Source organism: Dunckerocampus dactyliophorus, chromosome 8 (assembly GCF_027744805.1).
Source record: "Dunckerocampus dactyliophorus isolate RoL2022-P2 chromosome 8, RoL_Ddac_1.1, whole genome shotgun sequence".
Lineage (NCBI taxonomy): Eukaryota > Metazoa > Chordata > Actinopteri > Syngnathiformes > Syngnathidae > Dunckerocampus > Dunckerocampus dactyliophorus.
The window spans coordinates 26,768,959-26,795,841 of NC_072826.1; the positions used below are offsets into that span (position 1 = coordinate 26,768,959).

Below are 26,883 nucleotides of genomic sequence, written 5' to 3' on the forward strand. Positions count from 1 at the left end.
CTACAGTGGGCGAGGGAAAGAAACTTTATTTAAATTAAAAGCTGTAATGCACACACAGACAGCTCAACACAAGACTAAAAAGAAACAAGTTTGTGTCTTCTTTTGGTGGAAAGTTGATTAAAAAGCTTGAGATGACGAGCGAAAGAGGATTGTCCTGTGAGAAGAATTGGGAGACGACGGTGATCACAATGTGCTTCACGAATACGTCCACCGTTCGCTTGCCCCCACCAAGTTCAAGTGTCTTTACAGCATGGCCCGCACCCCACCCACTCCAAAAACGTGTGTCGACGCTCCGCCGCCAACATGTAGTCCATCCAGCATGGCGGCGGTCGCCATCCCGTCCCCTCTAGGTGCCAACGATGGCCGGGTCGTGGGCGGCGTGCGGCAGGGCGGCGTCCTGGCAGTGGTACAGGAAGCAGTTGCCCCAGCAGCTGTAGCAAATGAGAAAGAGGGCGGCGAGGAAGACCAAGGCACAGATGGTGCAGGGCTTCCTCTCCAGCAGGAAGCTGAGCAGGTAGAAGCCCATGAACATGGAGTGGTTGAACCACAGCGCCGGGTTCAGCGGCTTGGGGATGAGCAGCACGGGCAGCAGCCACTGCAGGCAATACATGGTGGCGCCAGAGGGGACGTCTCAGCGGAGGCTCGCGCTCGCCAGGAAGTGGAAGAAGACGCCGAAAGTCGCTGAGGTCAGCTCATACCTGCAGACACAAACCAGCTTGAAAAAACTCCTGGCCTGAGCAGTTGTACTGCATTGATTCCAAATGTTATATTGCGCAGGTAGTGAGGACCATCGACAGTACATGTGTGCCACATGCAGTGGTGTTGCCGTGAGTGGAGCTCTTACTTCCTGGTTGCAAACTAGCATAATCTTCAACCGATAAATCCAAACTTCAAAATGCGTGCTTGGATCCCAGGAAACCAAAGCAATAATTGACGATTGGTAACAGTCATCGTGAAGAGGCCGTAAAAGTGCTTTATATCTCCGTCATAAAGCGACATAGTGTGTTCTAGGTGACGTTAGCATCTTCACCGAACTTCGTTTGAAAATGGTCGACTTTAAAATAGCAACGCTTATGGTCATTATTGAATCAACTTCACGAGCTCGAATACACACAAGTTAAAGTCTACTGAGACAACTTACTACTTCGGTGTGTCGCAGACGCGATGCGGTTTCTTTCATTGAGTCATTTTCAGCCTTCAATCGGCTGTCACTTTATTAAAGCTCCACGTAAGAGACGGCGTCGTTAGAACCGTTGGCGACGACTATTACGAGCGTAAAGATGCCAACCAGAAATGACACTACTGTGTTCGTCACGTCATAATCACTTCTTTAACGTTTATACATGAATGTTTTCAGATGACAGTAGTGCTGACTGTGGAGGCCAGTTTAGCCAACAGCTAGCTTAGCAAGGCTACCTCACAAAGGCATTCTAAGGCTAAAATACCACAAACACCTTTCAAAGGCAAAATGGTGGAAACGACCTACCGATAGTAACAATCGATGTAGCACACCTGCGAACATACCTGACATCTTTTAGGATCATTCTCTGCATAAATCAGCCACAAACGTCATGTTCTGCTCCACCGAGCGACTGCGTACGTGTTGGCTAGCTAGCAAGAGGCTAACGAGTAGGAAGGACCCCCGACGGCTGGCAGCTGGCGGAGTTGCCCGTTGATGTGCCTGAACACAAATACCACATTTAGAGTAAAAATGTACGGCAGAAGTTAGATTCGGATTTTATTTCACGCACTTTAATGACTGCGAATGAACAAGCGAGCCATTGCATACAAGGGACTTGGGTGGTCTGCATTAACAGAACAAGCAAACGCAAACAATTTAATGTTCAGATTTATTCACGTTTTTCAGAGGTTTTTGTAGCAGCAACATGCTCCTTAATGCGGTGTGCATGTGTGCAGAGCATTGACAACAATGACCTTTATGATGAACAGGCCTATAGGACAGTATTCATTTACCATCCAGTATTATTATTATTATAAGAGCGAGAAGTCTCTGTACATCAAGCTTTGTTGTCATGCACGTTTCAGCCTCGACCACTTTTACAGGCACTCAATCCCTTTTAACCTCAACTCTTAAGTAGACACAAGACACATTTCGAAAGAAACAAACAATACATGGACGTTGGTACACGATCACAGTGTAGCCCACTGGCCATCCTGTATGCTGTATCTCAGTTGTTCAACAAAAGTCGACTAAATAACATCTTTTCTTTCTCATGTTCAATGACTGCCAGTTAGTTTAGCACACTGCTGACACACGTAAGGCTGTAAGCTAACCTAACAGCTGCAAAGTTTTCTTCTGCTGTCAAAGTAGAAGTACAATTAGTGTAAAGCTGGAACTACGCTTCAGCGTTGTCACCAAACCAGTCCCTCCTACCGCGTCTTAATTCTGTTCTAGCTCTTCAGTGGGGGCAGAGCTTGTGACTTGCAATTCCCTACCAATACACTAGAGACAGTTACTTTTGTTTTGATAGGAAACGTCATTGACATGAAGTTTGAATTTTTCCAAGGCTCCTTCGGAGGGTCTGGAGGGGGAGGAGCCAGCCGGCGGTGACGCTGAAGCATAATTCAAAAGTTAAAGTGCTTCATTTCCACCAAATGTCAAAGTGATGAACGCTGATCACAAGCTAGCAGCTAGCATGGCTCAGTCCTCGTGATGATGTCATCAGAGGTGTGTGTCCTGCTCTTCCTCCTCCTCTTCCTCAGTCGCCGCTTGATTGACAAACACCTGCAGGCATAAGAAAAGGTGCTTGTTGCCAGGCAGAATAAAGCAACACGGCGGCCAACTCACCTGCCAGCCACTGCTCTCGTCACCGCCTCCCTCGGCTCCGCCCGCCAGTCCGTTGGCGCTGGGCTTCTTTTCCTGAGTCTCGGCCCGGCTGTCGCCCGCCACGTCCAGGGTGGGGTTGTCGTGGCAACCGTTCTCCACAAAGTGAAGCTCCTCGGCGCGGAACTGCCGCGCGACAGACGTGTTAGTCTTAGCGCGCTTTCTTGCTGGCGAGCATGGCTCCCAGCTAGCTTACCGTGCTCTTGGCGGCGGGCAGGCGTCTCTGCCAGCAGATGTAGAAGAAGCCCGACGCGATGATGATCATGCAGACTGACCCGATGATAACCAGAACCACAAAGAGTTTGCTGTAGTCGCTGCGCGTCTGAGTGGGCCGAGGCGGACACGTGCTGGGAGCGCCGTAGCTCTGCACGCCCACCTGGCGGCACCAGAAAGTCACCTGATTTCAAAACTATCCCACATGGATGGACTGTACGACAGAGTATTAGGGCCACATTAAAAAAATATATAATCTGAGATTTCGAGAATAAAGTTGTAAATTTATGAGAAAAAAGACGTAAATTTACGAGAATAAAGTCGTAACATTATGTGTCATTGGGTCGTACATGTCAAACGGACATCGTAACAGGCATTGCCTGAGACAGCTAGGAAAAGAGGGGACTTATGTGACCTTTGGCAAAGGTAATATTACGACTTTTTTCGGTAATTTACAACTTTTTCCTCGTACATTTAAGACTTTTTTTTTTCTCGCAAATTTACAAATTTATTCTCGTAATATTACAAGTTTTTTCTTGTAAATTTTTGACTTTGTCATAAATTTACCTTTTTTTCCCCCCAAAATCTCATATTATTTTAATACTCCATCGTAGCAGGCATTGCCTGAGACAGCTATGAAAAGAGGGGACTTATGTGACCTTTGGCCTTGGGCAAATTATTATTATTTTTCGCCAATTTACAACTTTTTTTCTCGTAAATGTATGACTTTATTCTCAAAATCTTAGATTATTATTTTTCCCAAATACTCCATCGTAGGACTGACTCCAAATGAGTAAACGGGAGTAAGTTCCAGAAGGTTACCTTATTCAAACTTATCCTCATTTCTGTCAGCATGCTCAGGAGTTCCTTGGTGGAGATCACCTCTGCAGGACACATCACAACATATCATAGACCACCTCACTTCTCCAAATTAGTCTCCAAACTGTCATGACGGCAAGAACAAACATAGTGTAGGCCTGTGTGTGTGTGTGTGTGTGTGTGTGTGTTTGTGTACCGTGCTCAGATGCCACATGCATGAGTATCTGACGCTGTTGATGTGTGGGCTTGCTCAGGTAAAGTCGCCATGATCCCTCTGGACTCTTCATCCTTCGGGGAAACAGACGCTGCATCGTCTTCAGCAGGAGCACGCCGCCATCCACACGGAACTCCTCCTGTCACACACACACACACACACACACACACACACACACACGCTGGTAAGACAGTGAGGTGAGCACATGAGGATGAGGTTTACTTACACAGTTGAGGTTGTGTGTCATGTTGAGGATGACGTAGCCATGTCCGTCAGGCTGTGTCCAGTCCACACACGCCACCTGACACACATCACACGTCGTCACACTGTAATGCATCATATACATACATCCATTCTACGCCGCTTATCCTCACTAGGGTCCCGGTTATGCTGGAGTCTATCCCAGCTTTGGGGGAGAGGCGGGGTACACCCTGGACTGGTCGCCAGCCAATCGCAGGGCACATATAGACAAACAACCATTCACACTCACATTCATACCTATGGACAATTTAGAGTCGGCAATTAACCTAACATGCATGTTTTTGGAATGTGGGAGGAAACCGGAGCACCAGAAGAAAACCCACGCACGCACGGGGAGAACATGTAAACCAGCGCTTTTCATTCAGGCTTTCAGTTAATAATGAAAGAACAGTAGAAAGAAATGCATTCTGAAACATGAAATGTGAGTTGTGGATACCAGCATTTTGTTAATGTTCTGGTAAAACAAGCATATTTGATTTGTTTGGGTTGAAATAAGGTATGAAAATCATTTCTACAAAAATGAGTAGCTCGTGGCCATTTTCATTTTCTAAAAGTAGCTCTTGCAAGAAAAACCGTTGGTGACCCCTGCTGTAAACAAATATAATTTGTACTTATTCTATTTATATTGTATATATTCAACATTTTAAATATACTGTGTATCTATTTTTTATAATTGTGTTGTATATTATATGTATTTATGCTTAAATCAATCAATAAAATCAATCAAAAGTCAAAATATTTAGAAGAGTTGTAATCTAGCAAGGAAAAAAAGCCATACTTTCACAAGAATAAAGTAATAGTATGAGGAAAAATGTCATTTTAGTAGCATAAAGTTGAAATATTAAAGATTTTTTTTTTTAAGTCAAAAACAATGAATAAAGTTGTAATTTTTGGAAACTTAGGTTGGGTGCAAATTTATAACATAGCAATCAAGTCAAAATATTAGGAGAAGAAAGTTGAAATATTTGGAAATTATACCAAAAAAAAAAAAAAACAACAGCAGAAATTTTACCAGAGTAAAGTCAAAATATTAAGAGAAAAAAATAGAGAGAACAGTTGCAGTTTTATGAGAATAAACTTGTAAAATGAGGAAAAATATAATTTCAGTAACAATGTTGAAATAAAGAAAAAATACATTATTGTTTTAAAAGATATGAAGTTATAATTATGAGAAGAAAATTTATAAGAGGAAAGCTGAAATGAAATAGTTGGAAAATAATTTTTTTTAAAAACAGCAGAAATGAAAAAAAAACAGCTTTAATTTTATGAGAATAAAGTCAAAATATTAAGAAAAAAGTCATAATGGAATGAACAAAACAAAAGTCGCAATTTTACAAGAATAAACTCGTATTACACGTCATTTTTAGTAGCATATCACCTGTATTACAAAGGTGTAATGCAGCTTTTTCTTGAGCTACATGTAGCTTCTTAGCATATTCTCCATGTGTTGGTTTACTAAATATCAAAGTGGACCTTGCATCCTTTCACTTTTCAGTACGTTCATTTTTTTTTAAATTATATAATAATAATAATAATAATAATATTATCCCTAGTGAGGATAAGCAGCATAGAAAATGGAAGGATGGATAATAAAATGGATAAAAACCAGTTAATTAATAAAATAAAAAATATACAGTGGTGTGAAAACGTGTTTGCCCCTTCCGGATTCCTTTTTTTTCATGTTTGTCACACTTTTCAGATCATCAAACAAATGTAAATATTAGTCAATGACAACACAACTGAACACAAAATGCAGTTTTTAAATTAAACTTGAAATGAAATTATTAAGGGAGCAAAACAAATCCAAAGCTACATGACCCTGTGTGATACAGTGATTGCCCCCTCAACCTAATAACTGCAATCAAGCGTTTGTGATAACTTGCGTCTCTTACAGCGCTGTGGAGGAATTTTGGCTCACTCATCTTTGCAGAATTGTTGTCATTCAGCCACATTTTTAGCCTTTTTAAGGTCATGCCACAGCATCGCAATAGGATTCATGTCAGGACTTTGACTAGGCCACTCCAAAGTCTTCATTTTGTTTTTCTGTGGACTTGCTGGTGTGTTTTGGATCATTGTCCTGCTACAGAACACAAGTTCGTTTAGCTTGAGGTCACCAACAGATGGCCTGACATTCTTCTTTGGGACTTTTTGGTAGACAGCAGAATTCATGGTTCCATTTATCACAGCAAGTCTTCCAGGTCGTGAAGCAGCAAAACAGCCCCAGACCATCACACTACCACCACCACATTTTACTGTTGGTATGATGTTCTTTTTCTGAAATGAGGTGTTACTTTTATGCCAGATGTATTGGGACGCACACCTTCCAAAGAGTTAAACTTTTGTCTCGTCAGACCACAGAGTATTTTCCCAAAGGTCTTGGGGGTCATCAAGATGTTTTCTGGCAAATTTAGGCGAACCTTAATGTTCTTTTTGTTCAGCAGTGGTTTTTGTCTTGGAACTCTGCCATGCAGGCCGTTTTTGCCCAGTGTCTTTTTTATTTATGTGGAGACATAAATACCGACCTTAACTGAGACAAGTGAGGCCTGCAGTTCTTTGGACGTTGTTGTGGGGTCTTTTGTGACCGCTTGGATGGGCTCTTGGGGTCATTTTGGTTGGTCGTCCACTCCTGGGAAGGTTCGCCACTGTTCCATGTTGTCGCCATGTGTGGATAATGGCTCTCACTGTGGTTTGCTGGAGTCCCAAAGCTTCAGAAATGGCTTTATTACTTTTTTCAGACTGATCGATTACTTTCTTTCTCATTTGTTCCTGATTTTCTTTAGATCTCGCCATGATGTCTAGCTTTTGGTCTACTTCGCTTTGTGGGGCTGGTCCTATTTAAGAGATTTCTTGATTGAGAACAGGTGTGGCAGTAATCAGGCCTGGGGTGTGGCTGGAGAAATTGAACTCAGGTGTGATAAACCACAGTTAAGTTGTGCTTTAACAGGGGGGGCAATCACTTTTTCACTTTGTTTTTTTGCCCATGTGTCCAGACGCTAGGATAGGGGTGTCCAAAGTGCAGCCCATGACTCGTTTATTCTTGGCCCGCATCACGTTGTAAAAACAAGATCAAACGCTAAAAAAAAACAGCAAAAATTGGAAAAATACGGGAAAAAGGCACGATGTAAAGAACAAAGCTGACATGTCGATACCAATAATTAATAACATAATGCTTTGGCTTTAAATGTTTTCACATAGGTTTTTTTTAGCCTTTTTATAAAATAACTAAAAATATCAAAGTGGCCTGCCTCCCACATCCTTTGATTTTTCGGGATGCGACCTTCGGTGGGAAAAGTTTGGACACCTGCCCTAGGGACACCCTATATTGTATTCCAAACAAAACCAAAACATAAATCCACAAATCTGTGGGGCTGTGAATGTACCTGCGCCTGCTGAGGGGGCGTGGCCAGCCTGTCCCAGGTGGTCTCAGCTAAGCGTCCATTGGGGGAAACATGGATGGGCGTTCTCCTGGTCTGCTTCCCGCCATCTTCGTCTTGAAGATGAAGAAGAAGAAGATGGTGTACACATTCAGCCATAGCAGGGACGTCTTACCTTTGTCGGGGGGGTCCACGGTGACATTGACACGTCTTTCGTCCTCGCCTGCACAGACGCAAAAACAGCTTCAAGAAAAGGAAACAAGCCATGGCCTTCCATGGGCCGCTTCACCTTTAACCCCCAGCAGTCCAAAGTCTGTGCCAGTGTCAGACTCAGGGGGGGGTGACGTCGTGGAGGAACGGAGGGCCCCGAAACCGCTGGAGTGAGCATCCGCCTCCCAAAGCTGAAAGCCAACAAATGAGGCCTGACTCAGTGAGTTCGCTGGTTAGTTAGCCGGTTAGCTAGTTAGCTGTCATCACCTCCTCACGCTGCTGCCGAGACCCAGCAGGGAGCGGGGGGGACGGAGGACTGTAGCCTGCAGGACGCCATCAATGTCACAATCACATGTTGAGGAACACACCAGCAGGTTTGGACACTGACGGCCACTTTATTAGGTACACAGTGACAGTGATCACAGCCTATCATAGCACCTTTCACACTCAAGTCGTCAGGTCAAACCCCTCCTGCAACAGCATGATTCAATGGTGTGCCTAATGAAGTGGCCAGTGAGTCATCTCCACCAACCAATCATAGCATCCAGGTCCAGAGTAGCTCTTGTCCTCTTGAAGACACGATGGGGGTCCATCCACTCGTCCCGTCCGTCTCTTCTGTCTCGGGCCGCTCCGCCTTCCTCGCCTCCGTCTCGTTCGTCTGCGTCCGATCCAAAGAAGCCAGAAGCCTCCATGGAGGATTCCCCGGGGGGCCCACGGAGACTCTGAGAGTCCGAGGAACGTGTCTGGTTCCCGTCTGGACTCTGAGGACGCAGGAGAAAAAATACAAGCTGGGAGGACTTACTGGAGGAACAGGAATGTTCTTACCTGCCAGGCGTCCTTCTTGTTCAGAGCTGTCTGCTGGGTCTGTGCTGGGCTCCTGCGGCCAAACTGGACCAGACCCAGCTCAGGCCTGGGTGGGACTAAATCCTGGGTTGGACTTTGATGGTGGTACTCAGGATGGGACGAAGTCATCGTGAAGGACAGCGGGAACGCTGCAGGAGACAACACGACTTGAAACGAGAGAGAAGACCTTCACCAAGGCTGAACTTTAACAACTTTGTCATGGAAGATGACAAAACCAATAGATGGACTGGACCCATCCTCACTCAACATCAACAGATGGACTGCACTGATCTTAGATGGACGGTACCAATCTTGACTCAAAATGAGTAGATGGACTCAAAATGACTGTACCGACCTTAGATGGACTGTACTGATCTTCACTCAATATCAAAAGATGGACTGTACCGATCCTGCATCTCACCAGTAGATAGACTCAAAATCAATAGATGGACTGTACCAATCTTTGATGGACTGTACCAATCTTGACTCAAAATCAATAGATGGACTGTACCAATCTTGACTCAAAATCAACAGATGGATTCAAAATGACTGTACGATCTTAGATGGACTGTACCAATCTTGACTCAAAATCAAGAGATGGACTATACAATCCTGACTCAAAATCAATAGATGGACGGTACCAATCCTGACTCAAAATCAATAGATGGACGGTACCGATCTTAGATGGACTGTACTGATCCTGACTCAAAATCAATAGATGGACCGTACCAATCTTAGATGGACTGTACCAGTCCTGCATCTAATCAGTAGATAGCCTCAAAACCAATAGACGGACTGTACCAATCCTAACTCAAAATGAACAGATGGACTGTACCGATGTCAGATACACTGTGCCCAGCCTGACTCTCAATGGGTGTACTGCATGATGTCTCAAACCCCCCGCCCCATGACTAGGACACTTTATACTAGCAACACTTTCTCATGGGGGTCCAAATATTAGCAACAGTGACAATAAGAACACAATGATGACCATAAAGCTCTGCAACTGCCAGTCATAATCATCTTTGTATTGGATGGTGTACCTAATGAACGGTCCCCTGCGTGATGAGTTCAGGGTCCATCATAAACGTGTTAATATCATCATCATCATCACATAAGACATCAAATTATGACGTAACATGAATTAATCACTTCATTAAGCACGTGTGCGCGCGCACGACGCTGCAGCGCACCTCCCACGCGTGCACATACATGTAAATAGCATTAACAACATTGTGACAGGGGAAGGGGAGGGTGTCATATGTTCCCGGCTGACGCGCTCCAAGGTGTGCGTGTGCGCGTGTGAGAAGCCTGACCCATAATCGTGATGAAGATGAAGAGGAGCAGGCCCGCCATGTCCGCTGCAGTCGTCATCTTCATCCTCCTCCTCCTCCTGGTCCTCCTGTGGACACAGCAGCCTGACAATGTGCACGCGCGCACGCCAGACTCCGCCTATGCGCGTGCTCGCTCACCGTGAAAGCGGCATGTGCTTTACACTTGGAACCACGAGAGGGCTGCGTTCAAGTGCGCCTCGGTTCAGCGAACATTTCAGGCGTCAACGTTCACTCGCAGGAGCTTTGACGTTCCTCACCCTCTCATTGCGTTCGGAGTGTTTTAGTTGTACCTGTGTGTGCTAGCCCAAGTTTCGATTCAAAGCCAATAGAGCAGTAGTAAAAGTAGCACTCAAAATGACGCGAGAGGGCGCGTTCAAGTGCGGCTCGTCGTTTTCAAATTCAGCGGATGACGCCGCATTACGGCCACTTCAAAGTTAATTTCAGGTTTTCCTCCCAACCCTGTCGTTTCTACCGTGACATGAAGCATCACCTCGCAGGCCATACTTTACAAACGTCATCTTCCTCAGACTACATGCATCGTTGAAGTTATGTAAGACGACAGAAAAGTGTTCAACAAAGACAAGTTTAATGAAAAAGAGAACAATGTAACATGTACACATATTTACACGCGCCACCTCCAGAGGCGCCTCTTAGAACTGCTGCAGGATGAGTTTCTTCTTGCCGTCATGGCTGAAGCGGTTACTGCGGAACAGCTCGCTGTCGTAGAAGGCCGACAGGCTGTGGATGTTGATCTGTCTCGCCTGGGGGAGGACATGGACATCATTTAGCACACATGCTACTCTAACACGCTGCTCACGCCATGCTAGGCTTTGTTAGCAAGTTGACCTGAAGGGGATTAGCATGGCGTTTGTTTAGCTTGTGTCTCATTAGCGTGTTTTCACACTGGCTGACTGAGGACACGTTTAAGTTGTCATCACCTTGTCCTGCAGGTCTTTCTCCAGGACCTCGATGGTGTCGTTCTGGGCTCCGTAGCGGTTCCTCTGGTAGGCCACCTGTTCGGCCACCAACTGCTTGAGAATGAAGATCAGGAGCTCGTTGTTGTCTTTGCGGTAGGCCAGGTAGCGAGCGAAGGTCTGCAGAGGATAAACGCACGACTTCAAAACCAGAACCGCATTTAAGAAAAAAAAAAACAGTCGGCGGGCAGATGTCCTGTACCTTCCTCATGCTCCTCATCACGCTGAACTTCTGAGTGTCGATGAAGCTCTCCAGCATGACACGGATGGCCATGTTGACGTCGTCCTCCAGCACGTAGTCCCTCAGGTGCATCTTGGCGTGGGCTTCAGCCATGCGGATCATGGACTCGATGTGACGCACCGTGATGGGGATGCTGCCAGTTGCCTGTTGGCGAGGCGGGTGCACACGTTAGAAGGTGAAGAAGGTTTTAAAGACGATACCAGGACGCAGGTGGACTCACCATGGACTCTTTGCGCAGGTCACTGTAGATGCGGGCCACCTTGTCCTGGTCCATCTGGTTGAGTTTGGGATGAACCTGCACGTGGCGCACCAACACTGCTGTCAATCGCGTGATGAGCACATGATCCGACACGCACAACGGACAAGCCGTACCCTCTCCTTGGCGTAGATGATGTACTTCCTCAGGAGCTCCTGGGGAACGGGCGGCACATTGGACGTGTTGGGCAGAACCACTTCTTCAAGGGCCACGCCCCCTTCCTTGCTGCTGGGGTGATGCTTCATGTGGGAGCCCACCACAAAGCGGGCCAACATCTCATCCTGCTCGCCGCACAAAGAAAACCTTTCATAGAGCCTCCACTCGGGGGTGCGCCACTAAAAATGAAGGCGTGTGTGTGTGTGTGTGTGTGTGTACCTGCACTGGGTCCACAGTGTCTCTGACGACACACAGAACATCAAAACGGGACACGATGGGCTCGGTCAGGTCCACATTCTCAGCAAAGGTCAGAGATGGGTCGTACCTGCCACCTAAAAGGAGACGCCCACAGGCCGTCAGTGGTCACATGATCAACATGGAAACGTTTTATCATCAATACAAAGTGTAAACACATGCGCTGTCTTAAATTTGCACACTTACATGCTAAGACTTACTCCTTTAAGTGCACACTATGTACTTATTTTGACTGTCCCAAATCCATTACTGATGATCGCCGCAATATTTACCCGCTTCCTCTTTTCTTAACTGTAAATCAAAACCACTCGAGTTAGCCCCGCCCCTTCCGCTACGTAGCCAAGATGGCGATGTTTGAGGGTGTAAGTGTTCTGCTCTGCACACTCACCATTTTGACCGTTTGAGGGCAACAGCAATTTGTAATTTCACTACAATAACACAATATTATGAAGAAAAATTTCATTTTAGGAGCATAAAGTTGAAATATTAAAGAAAAAAATCATTTTTTAAAAGTTGCACTATGAGAACCAAAAAACTAAATTAAGTTGTAACTGTAATAAGTTGGAAAAAAAAATAAAGCCACAATATTACTAGAATAAAATTTACAGGATGAAAGTTGAAATAGTTCTAAAGTTACATAAAAAAAAGCAACAGTAGAAATTTTACAAGAATAAAGTTGTATTCTATTGAGAAAAAAGTAGCAATTTTATGAGAAACTTGTAACATGACGTTTTAGTAGCATAGAGTTGAAATATGAAAAGAAAAAAAACACGTTCTTTTCTCAAAAGATGTAATATTATGAAAAACAAACCAAAATGAAGTTCAAATTTTTGGCAACGAAGGTGGGGGGGGGGGGTGTAATGTAACAATAATAAGTTTATCATTCACTGATCACTGTGTCATGTCACATTTGAGCCACTAGATGGTACTCAAGTGTAGTGGATCTGTGTGAGGCACAGACTATGCCGACTATAGCATTTAGGAATCGCTGGGCATCACCCTTTCAAATTCCCTGGGTATCGCGAGCTCGCCCCGCACGGCACAATACATTCCACAGCACATCCACACTGGAAGTGAGGCATTTGGCTCAGAAACTATCCTATGTGTGCTTTCATTCATATAAGCGTTAAATTAAAATATTAGGAGAAAAAAGTCGTAATCGAATGAGGGGAAAAAATGTCGCAATTTCACGACAAACTGTCTCAACCAACACAAATTAAGTTGTAATTTTTTGAATGTACAAGAAGAAAGTTGAAATATTTGGGGAGAGGGGGAAAATAAAAAAAATAGCAGGAATGGGGAAAAAGCTGCACTTAAAAAAAAAAAAAAAGTAGTCAAAATTTAAGAGGAAAAAAAAACATTTTACACAAGAATAAACTCGCAATATTATGAGGAAAAAAGTCATTGTAGTAGCATTTCACCGCCATCAGGGGTGGGCAAACTGTTTGACTCGCGGGTCGCACCGAGTTAACAAAATAGGCCGGGGGGCCACAGCATAATAATACAATTCTCAAAAAAACAATAATATTCTTATATTATTTTGACTTTATTGTAAGATCATAACTTCTTCTGCAACCTAATTTGCCAAAAATTACAGCTTTATTTTATGTCTCATAATATTACGACTTGAAAAAAAATGTGTTTAATATTTCAACTTAATGCTACTAAAATGATGTATCTTCCTCTTAATATTACAATGTTATCCTCATAAAATGATGACTTTTGTTAGATGACTGTTTTCCCTAAATAATTTGACTTTATACCCATGTTATTATAACATCTTAATTTTGTTTCTCATATGATGACTATTAAACGGTATTTTTTCTTTAATATTTCAACACTATGCTACTAAAATGATATTTTTCCCCTCATAATATGAGTTTTGTAAAATTTTGACTTTTTTTCCCCCCCCGTCATCAGAATATAATTTATTTTCTCTTAATCAGTGGCAGAGCGACAGGGTGGCCAGTGGTGGCCGTGGCCGCCCCTGGCCACCCCACGGGCCATACGGACATTTCAGGTATCAACTTATTGCCACCCCTATGTGAGTAATGGTCTCACCATGGCCACCTCAATGAAACATTTCTGGCTCTGCTCGGCTCTTAATATTTTGACTTTATGCTCGTAAAATTTGTGTTTTCCCCCCCATTTCTGCCGTTTATATATTTGATACACGCACACTTCCCAGACAGTGCAGTGGGTAGGTTAAGTTGTGTGTCACATATTTGTTGACCTGTGTTTATTTGGCACCGTGGGTGAGGTCGTCGTCTAGATGGCTGCATATGAAAAGCCACTTAAACCATGAAAAGGTTGTCTCAGGTTGGCTTACTGACCGACTACTTGCAGGTCATTTTGCCAGCTTGTTTTTCAAAAGTTTAGATTAAATACTTTCGAAGGAACTGGCAGGCCGGATGTGGCCCCCGGGCCGTAGTTTGCCCACCCCACACCTATATGACAAAGCTGAGATGCAGTTTTTTTTCCTGAAATATGTATAACTTCTTCGCATATCTAAATCTGTTACTTTAAAACAATACCAAAAGTGGCAAAGTTGCATCCTTTCATTTTTCACTATGTCGCCCTCGCTGGAAAGAGTGTGAATACCCCTGAAGTATGCAGTGTACACAGTCTACTTATGAATGTGTACTAATGGAAGTAGAGTATTTCATTTGAGACACAGCCTGACAGCATACTGCATATTCCCGTACTTCAGTGTGAATGCACTTATGCACTCAAAACGCAATAACCGGCATGGTGGGAAGTCAGCTATGCGAACCACTACACTAGCTCAATAATCTATGAGGAATGCTAGACGTGAGAAGTTTCCAGGAGCTACCGATGGGGTTGGAGGCGGCGATGACGGTGCAGCGCGCCTGCAGCGAGGTGACGATGCCAGCTTTGGAGATGGAGATGCTCTGCTGCTCCATGGCCTCGTGGATGCTGGTGCGGTCAGCGTCATTCATCTGGAGAAACGACAGTCATAAGTGCGGCCGGATGCCACCAAGCTGAGGTTGTGACGTCTCGGGGCTCCGCTCACCTTGTCAAACTCATCGATGAGGCAGACGCCGCGGTCGGCCAGCACCAGCGCGCCGGCCTCCAGCGTCCACTCGCGGCTGACCGGGTGCCTCTGCACGTACGCCGTCAAGCCCACGGCCGAGGCGCCCTGACCCGTAGTGAACACCGCCCTGCTCGCCACCTTCTCCACGTACCTGCAGACATGCACACACGCCATCAACGCTCTTCTGTCAAGATTTTCTTTCCCCAAAAAAAAAATCAATGATATACACTAATCATATAACAATGAAATATATCAGTAAGTAGCGGGAAGAAACATACTTGAGAAACTGAGACTTTGCTGTTCCAGGATCTCCACACAACAGCACGTTGATGTCTCCACGCACCTTGTGTTTACCGCCTAGCACCATCATCGTCACCATCATCACAGGAAGAAAAGACATTATTTGCTTTTCCAACACATTTTCAAAACATCTCGTCCAGCTCATGAACATGCTCTACAGCAGGCGTGACCAAACGTTTCTCCGGCGAGGCCCACATCGTGAAAAATGGAAGAACACAAGTTTGCCACGTTGATATTTTGCCACGTTACATATATTTCAAGAAAAAAAATACATCTCAGCTTTGTCATAAGGGTGACTAAGCCTTATTTAGTATCAACTTTGCTCTTCTTGTCCCCTTTTTAAAAAAAATGTTCTAAATGTTTAAACGTCTTAAATAATCTTGGTTATTGATGATTTTATAACTTTTTCCCCAACCTAATTTTCCAAAAATTACCGTGCAATTCAAAAAAACATTTTTTCATTCAACTCTATGCTACTAAAAAATGACATTTTTCCTCATAAGAGTTTATTCCTGTAAAATTGCAACTTTTTTTCTCGTTAGAGTAAAAAAAAAAAAAAAATGTTCTTCTTCTCTTTTCTCTATTTTGACTTTATTCTCATAAAATTACAGCTGTCCCTCCCCCCCATTTATACAGTTAATTTTTCTATTTTCAACTTTCTTTTGGTAAAGTTGTCATAATGTTATTTTGTAATGTTATTTATATATTATCTCATGTTATTTTGACTTTATTATATATAACTTCATATATTATATTTCTTATATTATAACTTCTTCTGCAACCTAATCTGCCAAAAATGACAGCTTTATTTTATGTCCCATAATATTACGACTTGTGTTTTTTAATATTTCAACTTCATGCTACTACAATTATGTATTGTCCTCATAATATTACAATGTTATTCTAAAAAAAATATGACTTTTTTGTTAGATAACAAGTTTTTTCTCTAAATACTTTGACTTTATTCCCTTATTAGAATTTTAACATCTTCATTTTGTTTTGTTTGTCATAAAAGATTAAAAAGATTTTTTTCTTTAATATTTCAACACTATGCTACTAAAATGATATTTTTCCCTCATAATATTGTGAGATTATTCTCATAAAATTGTGACTTTTTTCCCCTCATTAAAGTACTTTATTTTTTCTCTTAATCAGTGGCAGAGCTACGGGGTGGCCAGTGGTGGCCGTGGACATGGACACCCATGGTCACTCTCCGGCCACCCCACGGGCCATGTGGACATTACAGGTATCAACTTATTGCCGATTAAACATATGCAATCAAAAGAGGAATACATGCCTCCTCAAAAAAAAAAAATCAGACCTCACAAATCGCTCAGCGTCACATTTGTCTCCCGCCGTGTCCTGTCCCTGCGCACTGTCGCCTCTCCATTTGTGTTGAAGAAGGTGCGAGCGTCTTCGTCACATACACACGAATGGAGAGGCGACAGTGCGCAGGGACAGGACACGGCGGGAGACAAATGTGACGCCGAGCGATTTGTGAGGTCTAATTATTTTGAAGAGGCCTTTTTAGTCCACTGCTGATGGGGATGTCATACAACTTCATGTCAAAAACTCCCAACTATTCCTTTAATATTTTCACTTTATTCTCGTAAAATTACAGTGTTTTTTTCCCCCATTTGTGCCATTTTTTAAAAAACTTTGTCTTGTACATTTTTTTTCTCATAATTAGAACGTTATTCCAATATTATTTTGACTTTATTCTCGTAACAGAACTTTTTCCGCATCCTAATTTTCCAAAAATTGCAACTTTGTTGTTTTGTTTCTCATATTCCGACTGTAAAAAATTTTGTTTAATATTTCAACTTTATGCTACTAAATGACTTTTATTTTTATATATTTTCCGCTTAAAATTACGACACTCTTCTCATGAAAGTACGACTTTTTCTTGTAAAATTACTGCTGATTTTTCCATTTTTGCTGTTGTTGTTTTTTAAACAGTCTGTTGTATTAGATCTTTAGAATGTGCCGTGGGCCAATTAAAAAAAAAAAAAAAAAAAAAAAAAAAAAAAAACAGCCGGGGGGCATTCCACACATTGGACACCCCTGTTCTATAACAAACACGATCATAGATGATGTACCTGATGAATATTATATTACTGTATGAATGCTGGAGATAAGAATTCTCATATTTTTTATTTTTGTTATTATTATTATTATTATTATACATTACAATACTACATTATTATTATTATTATTATTGTTATTTTTATTATTATCATTACTGTTTTTATTATATTATTATCATCATTATTTTTATTATTATTACTACACCACCCAATTTTTTGATGTTCCTTCCAAACATTCAGACTAACAAGTCTCCACATTCCAAAAATCCCCCCCAGTTCGTATTCTTGTCATTATTATTAGGACTACTTTCATTACCGGGGTTCTTGGGTTCTCCTCCAAACAGCGACAAGGCGAGCGCTCGTTTGATGTCCTCGTGACCGTAGATGGACGGCGCCATGCTGGCAAAGATCTACGCACAGAGTAGGAAGGGCAGGAATCATTATGGGATGGCCGCTGGTAAATGTCAAACTTCTTCACATCACAGTTGTAATTAGGGATGTACGATAATATCGGCCGACTGATTTTGCCATACAATGAGATATGGATCATATCGGTATGGTTCTTTCTGCTTATTGACAGTATCACACAATATCGGCATATCGGCTAACGGTAAGAAAGTGAACAGAGCGTCTCATCATAATGCCGTCATGGTAATTTCACTGCTAAGTCTCTCAGGCCCAACTAGACTGGTGCCTAAAGGAGCCGCTGACGCACTCAAACAGGAAGTGTGCGGCATTCTGTTGCCGATATTTCTGAATGAATCACGAGCGTGCGCGTCCACTCACTCTTTCGCCGATGCATTCGTCCTTGGACAGCGCCACGATGGCCTTGACGTCTTCGTCCGTCAGCTCGGCCACGGCCACGCCCTCGTCGCGGCGAGTGATGTGGTTGGCCAGGATGACGGTGGCGAAGACGGGGAAGCCGTTGGCCATGTTCAGAGAGCCGTCATAGTTGTTGTGGTAGACGCCCGTCAGCTCCTGAAGATTTAAAGTAGACGGTTTAAAGTAGAGTCAGCGGCCATTTGGACCTCGCGCCAGGACCGGGTCTACTCACGATCTCGTCTCCTGGCTTGCAGCTGTCCACCAGGTCCGCTAGCAGGATGGCGTCTTTGGAGCGGGGGAGGCGACCAGCGGCCACCTTTCCGGGACTTTCCTGAAGGGTGATCCGCTGGTAGTTCTGGTACACGGTCTGCAAGGGAAACAACGTGGTTTGCTTGGACAAACGATCTGGCGGAGGCATACTGTAGAACAGAGGTTCTCAAACGGTCTAAACTTGGCACCCGCATTTTCCAATGGCCATTAAGTTTTTGGCTTAATGGCCACTGGAAAATGCGAAAATGACTTTTATATAAGTCATTTTACTTTTTGTCTTTTTATAATTGTTTACAGTTTTAAGTCATTTTATATATATATATATTTTTTTACACTTAGTCATTTGTAATTTTTCTATTCATTTGTACACTTAAAATCTTTCATTTTAGTTTATTTTTGTACCAGTTGAAGTCAAATTTAATTTGATCTTTTTTACACTTTTTTTATATTCATTTATACACTGAAAACATTTTATTTATTCATTTTTTTTATATGTTGTCCTATTATTATTATATTTTACACAAGTCATATTTAAGTTTTTATTTATTTTACACTTTTAAGTCATTTGAATTTATTGTTTTTATTTTTACACTTTTATAATTTTATCTCCGATTGGCTGGCGACCAGTCCAGGGTGTACCCCGCCTCTCGTCCAAAGTCAGCTCCAGCATACCCCTCCGACCCTAATGAAGATAAGCGGCATAGAAAATGAATGGATGGAAGTCATTTTTATTTATTTATTTATTTTTCTCACATGTTTAAGTCATATTATAATTTGTGTTTATTATTATTTTTTTTACATTTTTATTTTACTCCATGTTTAAGTCCTGTTTATTTTCATGTTTTATTATATTTACACATTTAAGCCATTTAAAAAAAACAAATCAGTCATTTTTATTTTTATGATTTTTTTTTGTCAAACTCATTTTATTTATTTCTACACTTTTAAGGCTTTTTTTTAAGTAGAAGTCCTATTTAATTTTTAAAATTATTTTTACAATGTTAAGTCAGTTTATTATTTTGCATTTTTAAGTCATTTGTATTTTATTTTTATGTTTGTCATGTATATTTTAATTTTAGTATTTTTTTACACTTAAGTTATTTTTGTTTTGCTTTTTTTTTACACGCTCATTTTTATTAGAATTTATTTTTATTATTCTTTATTTTTTTTTGCATGTTAGTCATTTGTTTCTTAAATTCTTTTGCTTTTTTCCAAGTGACTTATTTTTTTTACACTTAATGATCTTCATTTATTTTTATTCTTTTATTCTTTCATTTGATAATTTTTTACATTTTTATTGCAGTCGTTTTTATTTTAATTTATTCCTTCATTTGTTCATATTCTTCTACTGTTATTCAAGTCAAACCATGTAAATGTATGTTTTTTTTTAATCTTTTGAAACATTAATACACACACTGTAATTACAAGTCCAAAGTACATTTTAGAGGAAGAGAAAATATTGCTAAATTTTACTCCAAAGTAAGTCAAGACATGTGTTTTATATGACAATTCTGTTATTTTCGACTTGCTGTCTGCGGCCCACTCAGAATGAATGCGCGACCCACTTTAGGGTCCCACCCCACCATTTGAGAACCGCTGCTGTAGAAGAAGCTTCCAGAGGAGCAGCGCTCACCTCCTCCATGTTGATCTCAAAGGGTCCTTGGGACTGACACTCTGGACAGGAGCCAGGCTTGACCTCTTGGTTCTGAGACTGGAAGAAGGGGCCCAGCACAAAGTTGCACTTGTTGCAGTTGTACTTGACCATGCCGAGCTGGGGGAGAACGCCCGTGCAGCTGCTCACCACCCCGCTGGTCCGGATCAGCTGGTTCAGATGGAGCTGCCTGGAGACGAAAGAAACAAAAAAGAAGAAAGCGTCTTTTTTTTCTGGTTTCATGACAAGGAACAGGTGTCATTTCTCTGAGGTGCTGGCATCGGTCACGTGACCTGCCGCTACCTGAGCGAGCGGATCTCCTCCACCAGGGGCAGGTTACAGATGCGCACGTGGATCTCGTGTGCGATGCGGTCATATTTAGGGTACATGGCCAGCACCACTTCTTTAGCCGCCTCGTCAAACACCTGAGGCACGGGAGGAACGTGCAGGTTAGCCAACAACCCAAACCACGCCCACAAGAGGCTTTAAACCGGGGATGTCCAAAGTGCGGAATGGAGGTCATTTGCCGTCCCCGGCTGTGGGAAATAACCCACATCACACTCAGCACAAAAATATGACTTAACAAGAAAACAGAAAAAAAAGAAAAATATGCAGTAATTTTACAAGAATAAAGTCAAAATATTCAGAGAAAAATGCAGCGCATTCATGAAAGGCCCTAAAATGCCTGTTTTGATACTCTAAAGGGCCACTTTGATATTTAGTAAACCAACACAGAGATATGCCAAGAAGCTATATGTAGCTTAAGAAAAAATTCCATTTCACTCTTGTAATATAGGTGAAATGCTACTAAAAATTTTTTTTTCCATAATACGGGTTTATTCTTGTAAAATTGCGACTTTTGTTCTTCATTCGATTATGACTTTTTTTTTCTTAATATTTTGACTTTATTCCCTTAAAATTCCAGTTTTTTTTTATTTTCCAAATATTTCATTTCAGCTTTCCTTATTTCAACATTGTTACTAAAATGATATTTTTCCTCATTTTACAACTTTATTCTCATTCAATTGCAATGTTTTCTCTATTTTTTCCTCTTAAAATTTTGACTTTATTCTGGTAAAATTTCTGCTGTTTTTTTGTTGTATAATTTTCCAAATATTTCAACTTTCTTCTGGTATATTTTTCTTCTCCAAATATTTTGACTTTATTCCTATGTTATAAATTTGCACCCAACCGAAGTTTCAAAAATTACAACTTTAGTTCGTGTTTTTGACGTTAAAAAACTATTACTTTATTCTTTGTCCTTGCCAGATTACAACTCTTCTCTTAATATTTTGACTTTTAATTTCCCCATTTTTGCTGCTGTTTTTTTTTTAAGTTTCTTTGTTAAGTTACATTTTTAGACTGTGCTGCAGGCCGATAAAATCACAAAAAAAAAATCACCGCAAATGGCCCCCGGCCCGCACTTTGGACACCCCTGCTCTAGAGTTTATGAAATGCCTCTCACAGTTATTAAAGACATTTAAATTCAGTTTCAAACATAAAGAAACAAGTCTGGACCTTATTATGTAAAGTTACTAATGACAAGGCTCGTTTCTCAGAAGTGTAATCCATAAATTTAATTAGGAAGTAAGGCTTGTAAGATAAAAAATGTGGTCAACTTTTCCGGGAAAAATTCCCTACTCTCTTCGAACAGAGAAGCAGGTTTTTTAACGTGCAAATGGTGTGGCTCTTCTTTACACGGGACCTACGGCTTAAAGTCTCCTCCGTAAGACTATATAATAAATAAAATGGCCTGCCAAAGGGCCTGTTTCCATTATCTAAAACCTAATAAAAAGATTTATTCCTTTAAGAAACTCTATGATGCATGATCGCGAAACTTCGCTGAACAAGGTTTTCAGATCAGGAACATTATAAAAATTGACACGGATGTGAGCAAACTCAATGCATTCAAGAAGAATATGTTTAACTGAGAGTGTACTATTACATGATATACAACGGGGAGGATTTTCTGCTGCAAGTAAATATGAGTGTATATGGAAGAACTGTCTGGCAATCTAACCTGTTCTTTTATTGTGCCTCTAATACAGGCTGATCCTACTTTATTGTTATCTTTTGATCCATCTGTATAGATAGCATGGTACTTCCTGTATTTGTGTCTTATTTCTCCGAATCTATCCAGGTAGACCAGACCACTTGTAACGCCCTTTTTGAATGTTGTTAATGTCAAAGTCAAATAAACGTTCGCTGATCACCCAGGGAGAAATATTGGGTACTAAGAATGGAGAAATATCAGTGGTACCAAGAACTTGAATTAGAGCTTCTCGTACACGAAAGCCAAACGGTTTGATGGAAGATGGTTTAAGGTTATAAAAACCCACGTATTGTGGTCTGAAGGTATTTTCATACCTTGGATTTAATGGGTTATTCTTTAATTTGATTGCATAGTTAAGAGATAGTTTTTCATATCTTAAATGCAGAGGAGGCTCATTTTCCTCCACATACAAACAAGCTTTCCATAGGAGAAGTACAAAAAGCTTCAAGGCAAATTCTAAGTCCTTGATTTTGTATTGGTTTTAACTTCTCAAGATAGGACTTTCAGAGCAGAGCTATAAACTGCACAGCCAGAATCAAGTAAAAAAACAGATAGAAATAGGCAGCTAAGAGTGCACGTAATGGGATGCAACTAAAGCCTTCTGAAAAAAACTAAAAACTACCAACAATCCTCCCTTTACATAATGTGACCTGCATATTAACCAAGTTACAGCAACATTGTTGTTATTATTAACAACACTGTTACGGCAAAGACCTATTTTGCTGATGTAGTGACTCCTCGCCACGCCACACCACACCGGCAGGCGACTAGCTTCACCACACACTCCATCTTAGCGCCGCGCTCACAACACCTCAGGCCACTACCAAAAGGTAAAGCTACATATTGTACATACTGAAGCTGCCACTGCTGCGCTTTTTAGTTTAGAAAAGTTAATGCTAGGTGTAGAGTTCCTTTCTATGTTACTGTGTGAAATGAATGCACCCAGGACGGAAGTTCCGGGAATGCTGAAAACGACCAAAGTATGGCAAAATACTGTAAGTATTACCTGTTATCATGAATATACCTGTTACTGCATGGTTATAGCATGAGTATAGAACGATAAAAAGCTGTTGGAGGTGTTTTAACAGCAGGAATAGGTGTGTCCCATTGCATGCATTAATGAGCTGCCTCTTTTTAGCTGTTTTTAGAACTTTAGAAAACACAAAAGAGAAAGACGTGTGTTAATGTTCGGGTCTCACATACGGATTGTGGATGATGGGCAAAATTAAAAAAAAAAAAGTGCAGTTGTGCTTTAAGTTAGCAAAAGGTCATTTTTCGCCATTTAAAGCAGAGAAAATAAATCCCTGACTATGCAAAGGAGCAAATGCCAAACTGTGAATACGTATATTATTATTATATGAGTACTTTTTTAAACCTAAGAATATATAATAGTACCAACAGTATATGGCCTGTTGATGTTTCATCTTTGACGTCTATGCAGGATTACATTTGTTAGGAATGGAATATTTTCCTTCTGTTTGTTGGCAGCTCATCGCTCTCTCCAGCGGTGGCACTGCGACTGCTTGTATCTACTCTTGTTGAAATCAATTGTAAACTGTCCTTGAGACTCCTAGACTCATTTCACAGCTGATAGAATTAAAAAAAAAAACAAAAAAAAAAACAGGTGGACTTTCGGCTGGGAGAAGGACCAGTCCCAACACACTCACCTTCAACATCTCAGTGGGGGCTTCAGGCAGGAAGTAAGCCAGCACGTGCTCCCTGGCTGCAAGGTCTTCATAGTTGACCACCAAACTCTCCTTGTTCTCTGTACATACACATACACACTATTATCTGAAGCTCCAGGACACGCTCACGTGCACACACTTGGAGATGAGCTACCTTTGCACATGTCGCTGATCTTCTCCTTGAACACGTTGTGGCCGCTTTCATCCACGTGCGTGCGCAGGAAGTTCTTGAAGCGGTTGTAGATCTCCAGCCGGGGAGCAGCCATGGACACCCATTCCCTCACCGTGTGACCCTGCAGGCGGGGGAAGGGCATCAGTCCAGACCATCGGTGAGCCCCGAGGACACCGTCACACGCACGGACAAACCTTCATGTCCTCCAGGTTCTCGATGCTCTCGATCATCTCCTCCTCCTCGCCCTCTGCCACGCCTTCTGCGGCCCGCTCGGCCAGGCGCCGTCTGCGTGCCGCTGGCCGCTCATCGTCCTCGTCTTCGCTGTCTGAGGAGCAGGATGGAAATCAATCAGTTTGGCTTTGGTGGAGGTGTTCTAGAACAGTGGTTCTCAACTGGCTTGAAAATATCCACTTTGAAGTAAAACTGAGCAATACTTTAGTCATCTTCCTCCTTGGTACTGAACTGCATATGTACATTGCACAGTCAAAAGTGAAATATCGGATTTTGTGGGGTTTTTGATGTTTCATTTTACTTTATGCATTATTTGTATGCATGCAGTTATGTTCTTCCTCATTTCCTTGAAAAAAATGCCTTCAAAAATTCCTCTAAAATGCACTTTGGACATGTACCTGTCATTATGTGTATTAATGTTTCAAAAGATGATAGGCAATAAAAAAAAAACACAGTTGCATTTGTAAACAAAAAAAATGTAAAAACTAATAAATACAAATTTACATTTAAATAACTGTCCAAAAAATTAATACATACATACATATATAAATGACATGCAAAAAAGAATTACTTCAATAAAAATTAAAAACAAAAAAGAAATTAAGAGCGTAAAAAATAATGACTTGTGTAAAAAAAATCAATTTAAATGACAAAAATGTACAAAAGAAATTAAAATGCCTTAAATAAAAGCGTAAAAATAATAAACACAAAAATAAAAAAATGACTTTAAAAAAGCATTCAAAAAGTAACAAAAATGACTTAAAAATGGGTAAAAAAATAAATAAATAAATAAATACAAATAAAAATGACTTAAAATTGGGTCCCTTCTTAATGACCATTGGAATATGTGGTTCCCCAGTTGAGACCATTGGGGAACCCCTGTTATAGAGTGTTATCTCCTCACCGTACAGCAATCCTCTCCTCAGCCGCCCACTGAGACCCTGCTCCCGATCCCTCCTCCTCATGGCTTCTTCAGCGGCCGCCCGGGCACCGGGAGATAGCTCTGACAGATCCTCGTCATCCAAGTCCAAACCCTCCGCCTCGTACTGATCCAGTGCCGGGATGGCCCGGTAGTCCCTGCAGACACGGACAAACACCCGTGAGAATTCTTCTCTCCCCGGCCGGCAAATAATTTGTCACCTTTCCATGCCGTCCCCGATCAGCTCCTCTCCATCGCCGTCCTCCTCCTCTACGGGCAGGTTCCCATCCCCCAGCAGACCCTCAGATTCATCCTCGAAGGGGGGCAGGTCTCTTCCCGGGCTGGAGGTCAGGTCTCCCCTCCTGGAGACCCGGCTGGGGCTGGTGGCCATGTGCTGCGACTCGGATGAATCCTGTCAGCATGACAGGACACATTTTTCATTCTTCTTGCTCACTTTAACATAACTTCCACCATCGTTCACTCACTTTCTGAGTTCTTTTTTTGACATATTTGATGTCAAACATCATTATGATGTTCTTCAAGTTTATTTACATCACTGGCCACTTCATTAGGTACCTAACCTAATAAGATACAGTCTGCCTTTACAAAGATAAGGCTTGAAACAAATGCAGTGCAAAAACAGCAAAATACTGTCAAAACAAAGTGAGCATAACTATCTTTGTATTTTTTTTATATATATAAAGAAATATATGTATATTGGAACTAAAGAGGTTGCACCTCATGAAGTGGACTGGTTGGTGTATTGTGTCACCACATGTGCTGACGAACAAATTCAAATGTGTTTTGTTACGCATTCAAACCAACGGTAATACACATAAATGACAAATGAATCAAAATATTAAAAATAATTCCATTCTGGATCATTTAATACGACACACATTTAATCTCGATCGGGTTTATGGCTGACGACTCCTAACTCAGCGCAACTCCCCAATGTGACTAAATTTCGCCCTAAAGGTCGTTCACGAAACGAGTCATTGGCGAGCAGCTGGACGGTGCAATGACTTAGCCATTTAGTGAAAAAACTCACCGCCATTGTTCTCGTCAGGTTTCTCTGCTTCTTGGAGCTACAACTCCTTCCTGCAAACTCTCGCCTTTCGCGCCAGGACAAGTCACGGGGTACAGAAAGCCCGCGAAATCTAATGAATATTCAAACGATGCATGACGTTGCGACCTTCGATTGGTCGAGCTGACCAGAAATGGGCTGGCTGGGGACGTCAGCACGTTCGTCGGGCACTATGGCCAGACGTTGCAGTAGCACCGGAAACCGTGGGGGCAGTGTTGAGATTGGAAGCACAGTCAGTGGTTTTATTAGCTATCAACGTTGCCAGAAGTCCGATAATTTCACCCTCTGTGTACAGAAGCCTGATTCCAAACATCCCATAAAGTGCGATAATGTGAGCCCTTCAATATACGGCTATTAGAAAATACAAACACCTTCTGTTGTACATTGTCTCACGTGCCTTTAATGGCCAGGTGGTGGTGCTGTTCTGGTACTGCCTGCTTTTTTCCAAAAGTGCTTTTAGTCTATTTAAAGTTAAAACTTCATCCTAAGCGCTACCATACACGGTCTGCAGTAATGTTTTACTGTAGTATGTACGATTATTTTTCTCAAAATACGA

General features: G+C 41.8%; 3 protein-coding genes across 4 annotated transcripts; all 3 read right to left on the reverse strand.

Moving 5' to 3' along the window:
• Positions 1-6: 6 nt before the first annotated feature.
• blcap (bladder cancer associated protein) lies at positions 7-1,658 on the reverse strand. Its single transcript, XM_054784916.1, has 2 exons — positions 1,525-1,658; positions 7-698 (listed from the first exon to the last, which is right to left on the reverse strand). The coding sequence occupies exon 2, from the start codon at positions 608-610 to the stop codon at positions 347-349; it is 264 nt and encodes an 87-aa protein (XP_054640891.1). The 5' UTR covers positions 611-698; positions 1,525-1,658; the 3' UTR covers positions 7-346.
• podxl2 (podocalyxin-like 2) lies at positions 1,558-10,346 on the reverse strand. 2 transcript variants are annotated; one of them, XR_008572249.1, is made up of 14 exons: positions 10,096-10,346; positions 8,762-8,928; positions 8,469-8,697; positions 8,204-8,259; positions 8,016-8,127; positions 7,902-7,949; positions 7,733-7,842; positions 4,318-4,392; positions 4,074-4,230; positions 3,881-3,942; positions 3,042-3,221; positions 2,810-2,971; positions 1,752-2,746; positions 1,558-1,681 (listed from the first exon to the last, which is right to left on the reverse strand). XR_008572249.1 is itself a non-coding variant. In XM_054784915.1 (13 exons), the coding sequence occupies exons 1-13, from the start codon at positions 10,157-10,159 to the stop codon at positions 2,684-2,686; spliced, it is 1,485 nt and encodes a 494-aa protein (XP_054640890.1). In that variant the 5' UTR covers positions 10,160-10,346; the 3' UTR covers positions 1,722-2,683. The 2 variants fall into 2 exon arrangements, 1 of the variants encoding a protein (XP_054640890.1); XM_054784915.1 differs by lacking the exon at positions 1,558-1,681 and having other exon boundaries at positions 1,722-2,746.
• A 363-nt stretch (positions 10,347-10,709) lies between these two features.
• mcm2 (minichromosome maintenance complex component 2) lies at positions 10,710-26,372 on the reverse strand. Its single transcript, XM_054784698.1, has 20 exons — positions 26,292-26,372; positions 25,462-25,652; positions 25,226-25,398; positions 24,285-24,415; positions 24,073-24,211; positions 23,901-23,998; positions 20,484-20,605; positions 20,163-20,370; positions 18,492-18,626; positions 18,224-18,415; positions 17,754-17,847; positions 15,329-15,407; positions 15,030-15,201; positions 14,829-14,955; positions 11,960-12,072; positions 11,701-11,865; positions 11,549-11,623; positions 11,290-11,472; positions 11,052-11,207; positions 10,710-10,874 (listed from the first exon to the last, which is right to left on the reverse strand). Exons 1-20 carry the CDS (start codon positions 26,295-26,297, stop codon positions 10,764-10,766), a joined length of 2,670 nt encoding a protein of 889 aa, XP_054640673.1. The 5' UTR covers positions 26,298-26,372; the 3' UTR covers positions 10,710-10,763.
• Positions 26,373-26,883: the final 511 nt, after the last annotated feature.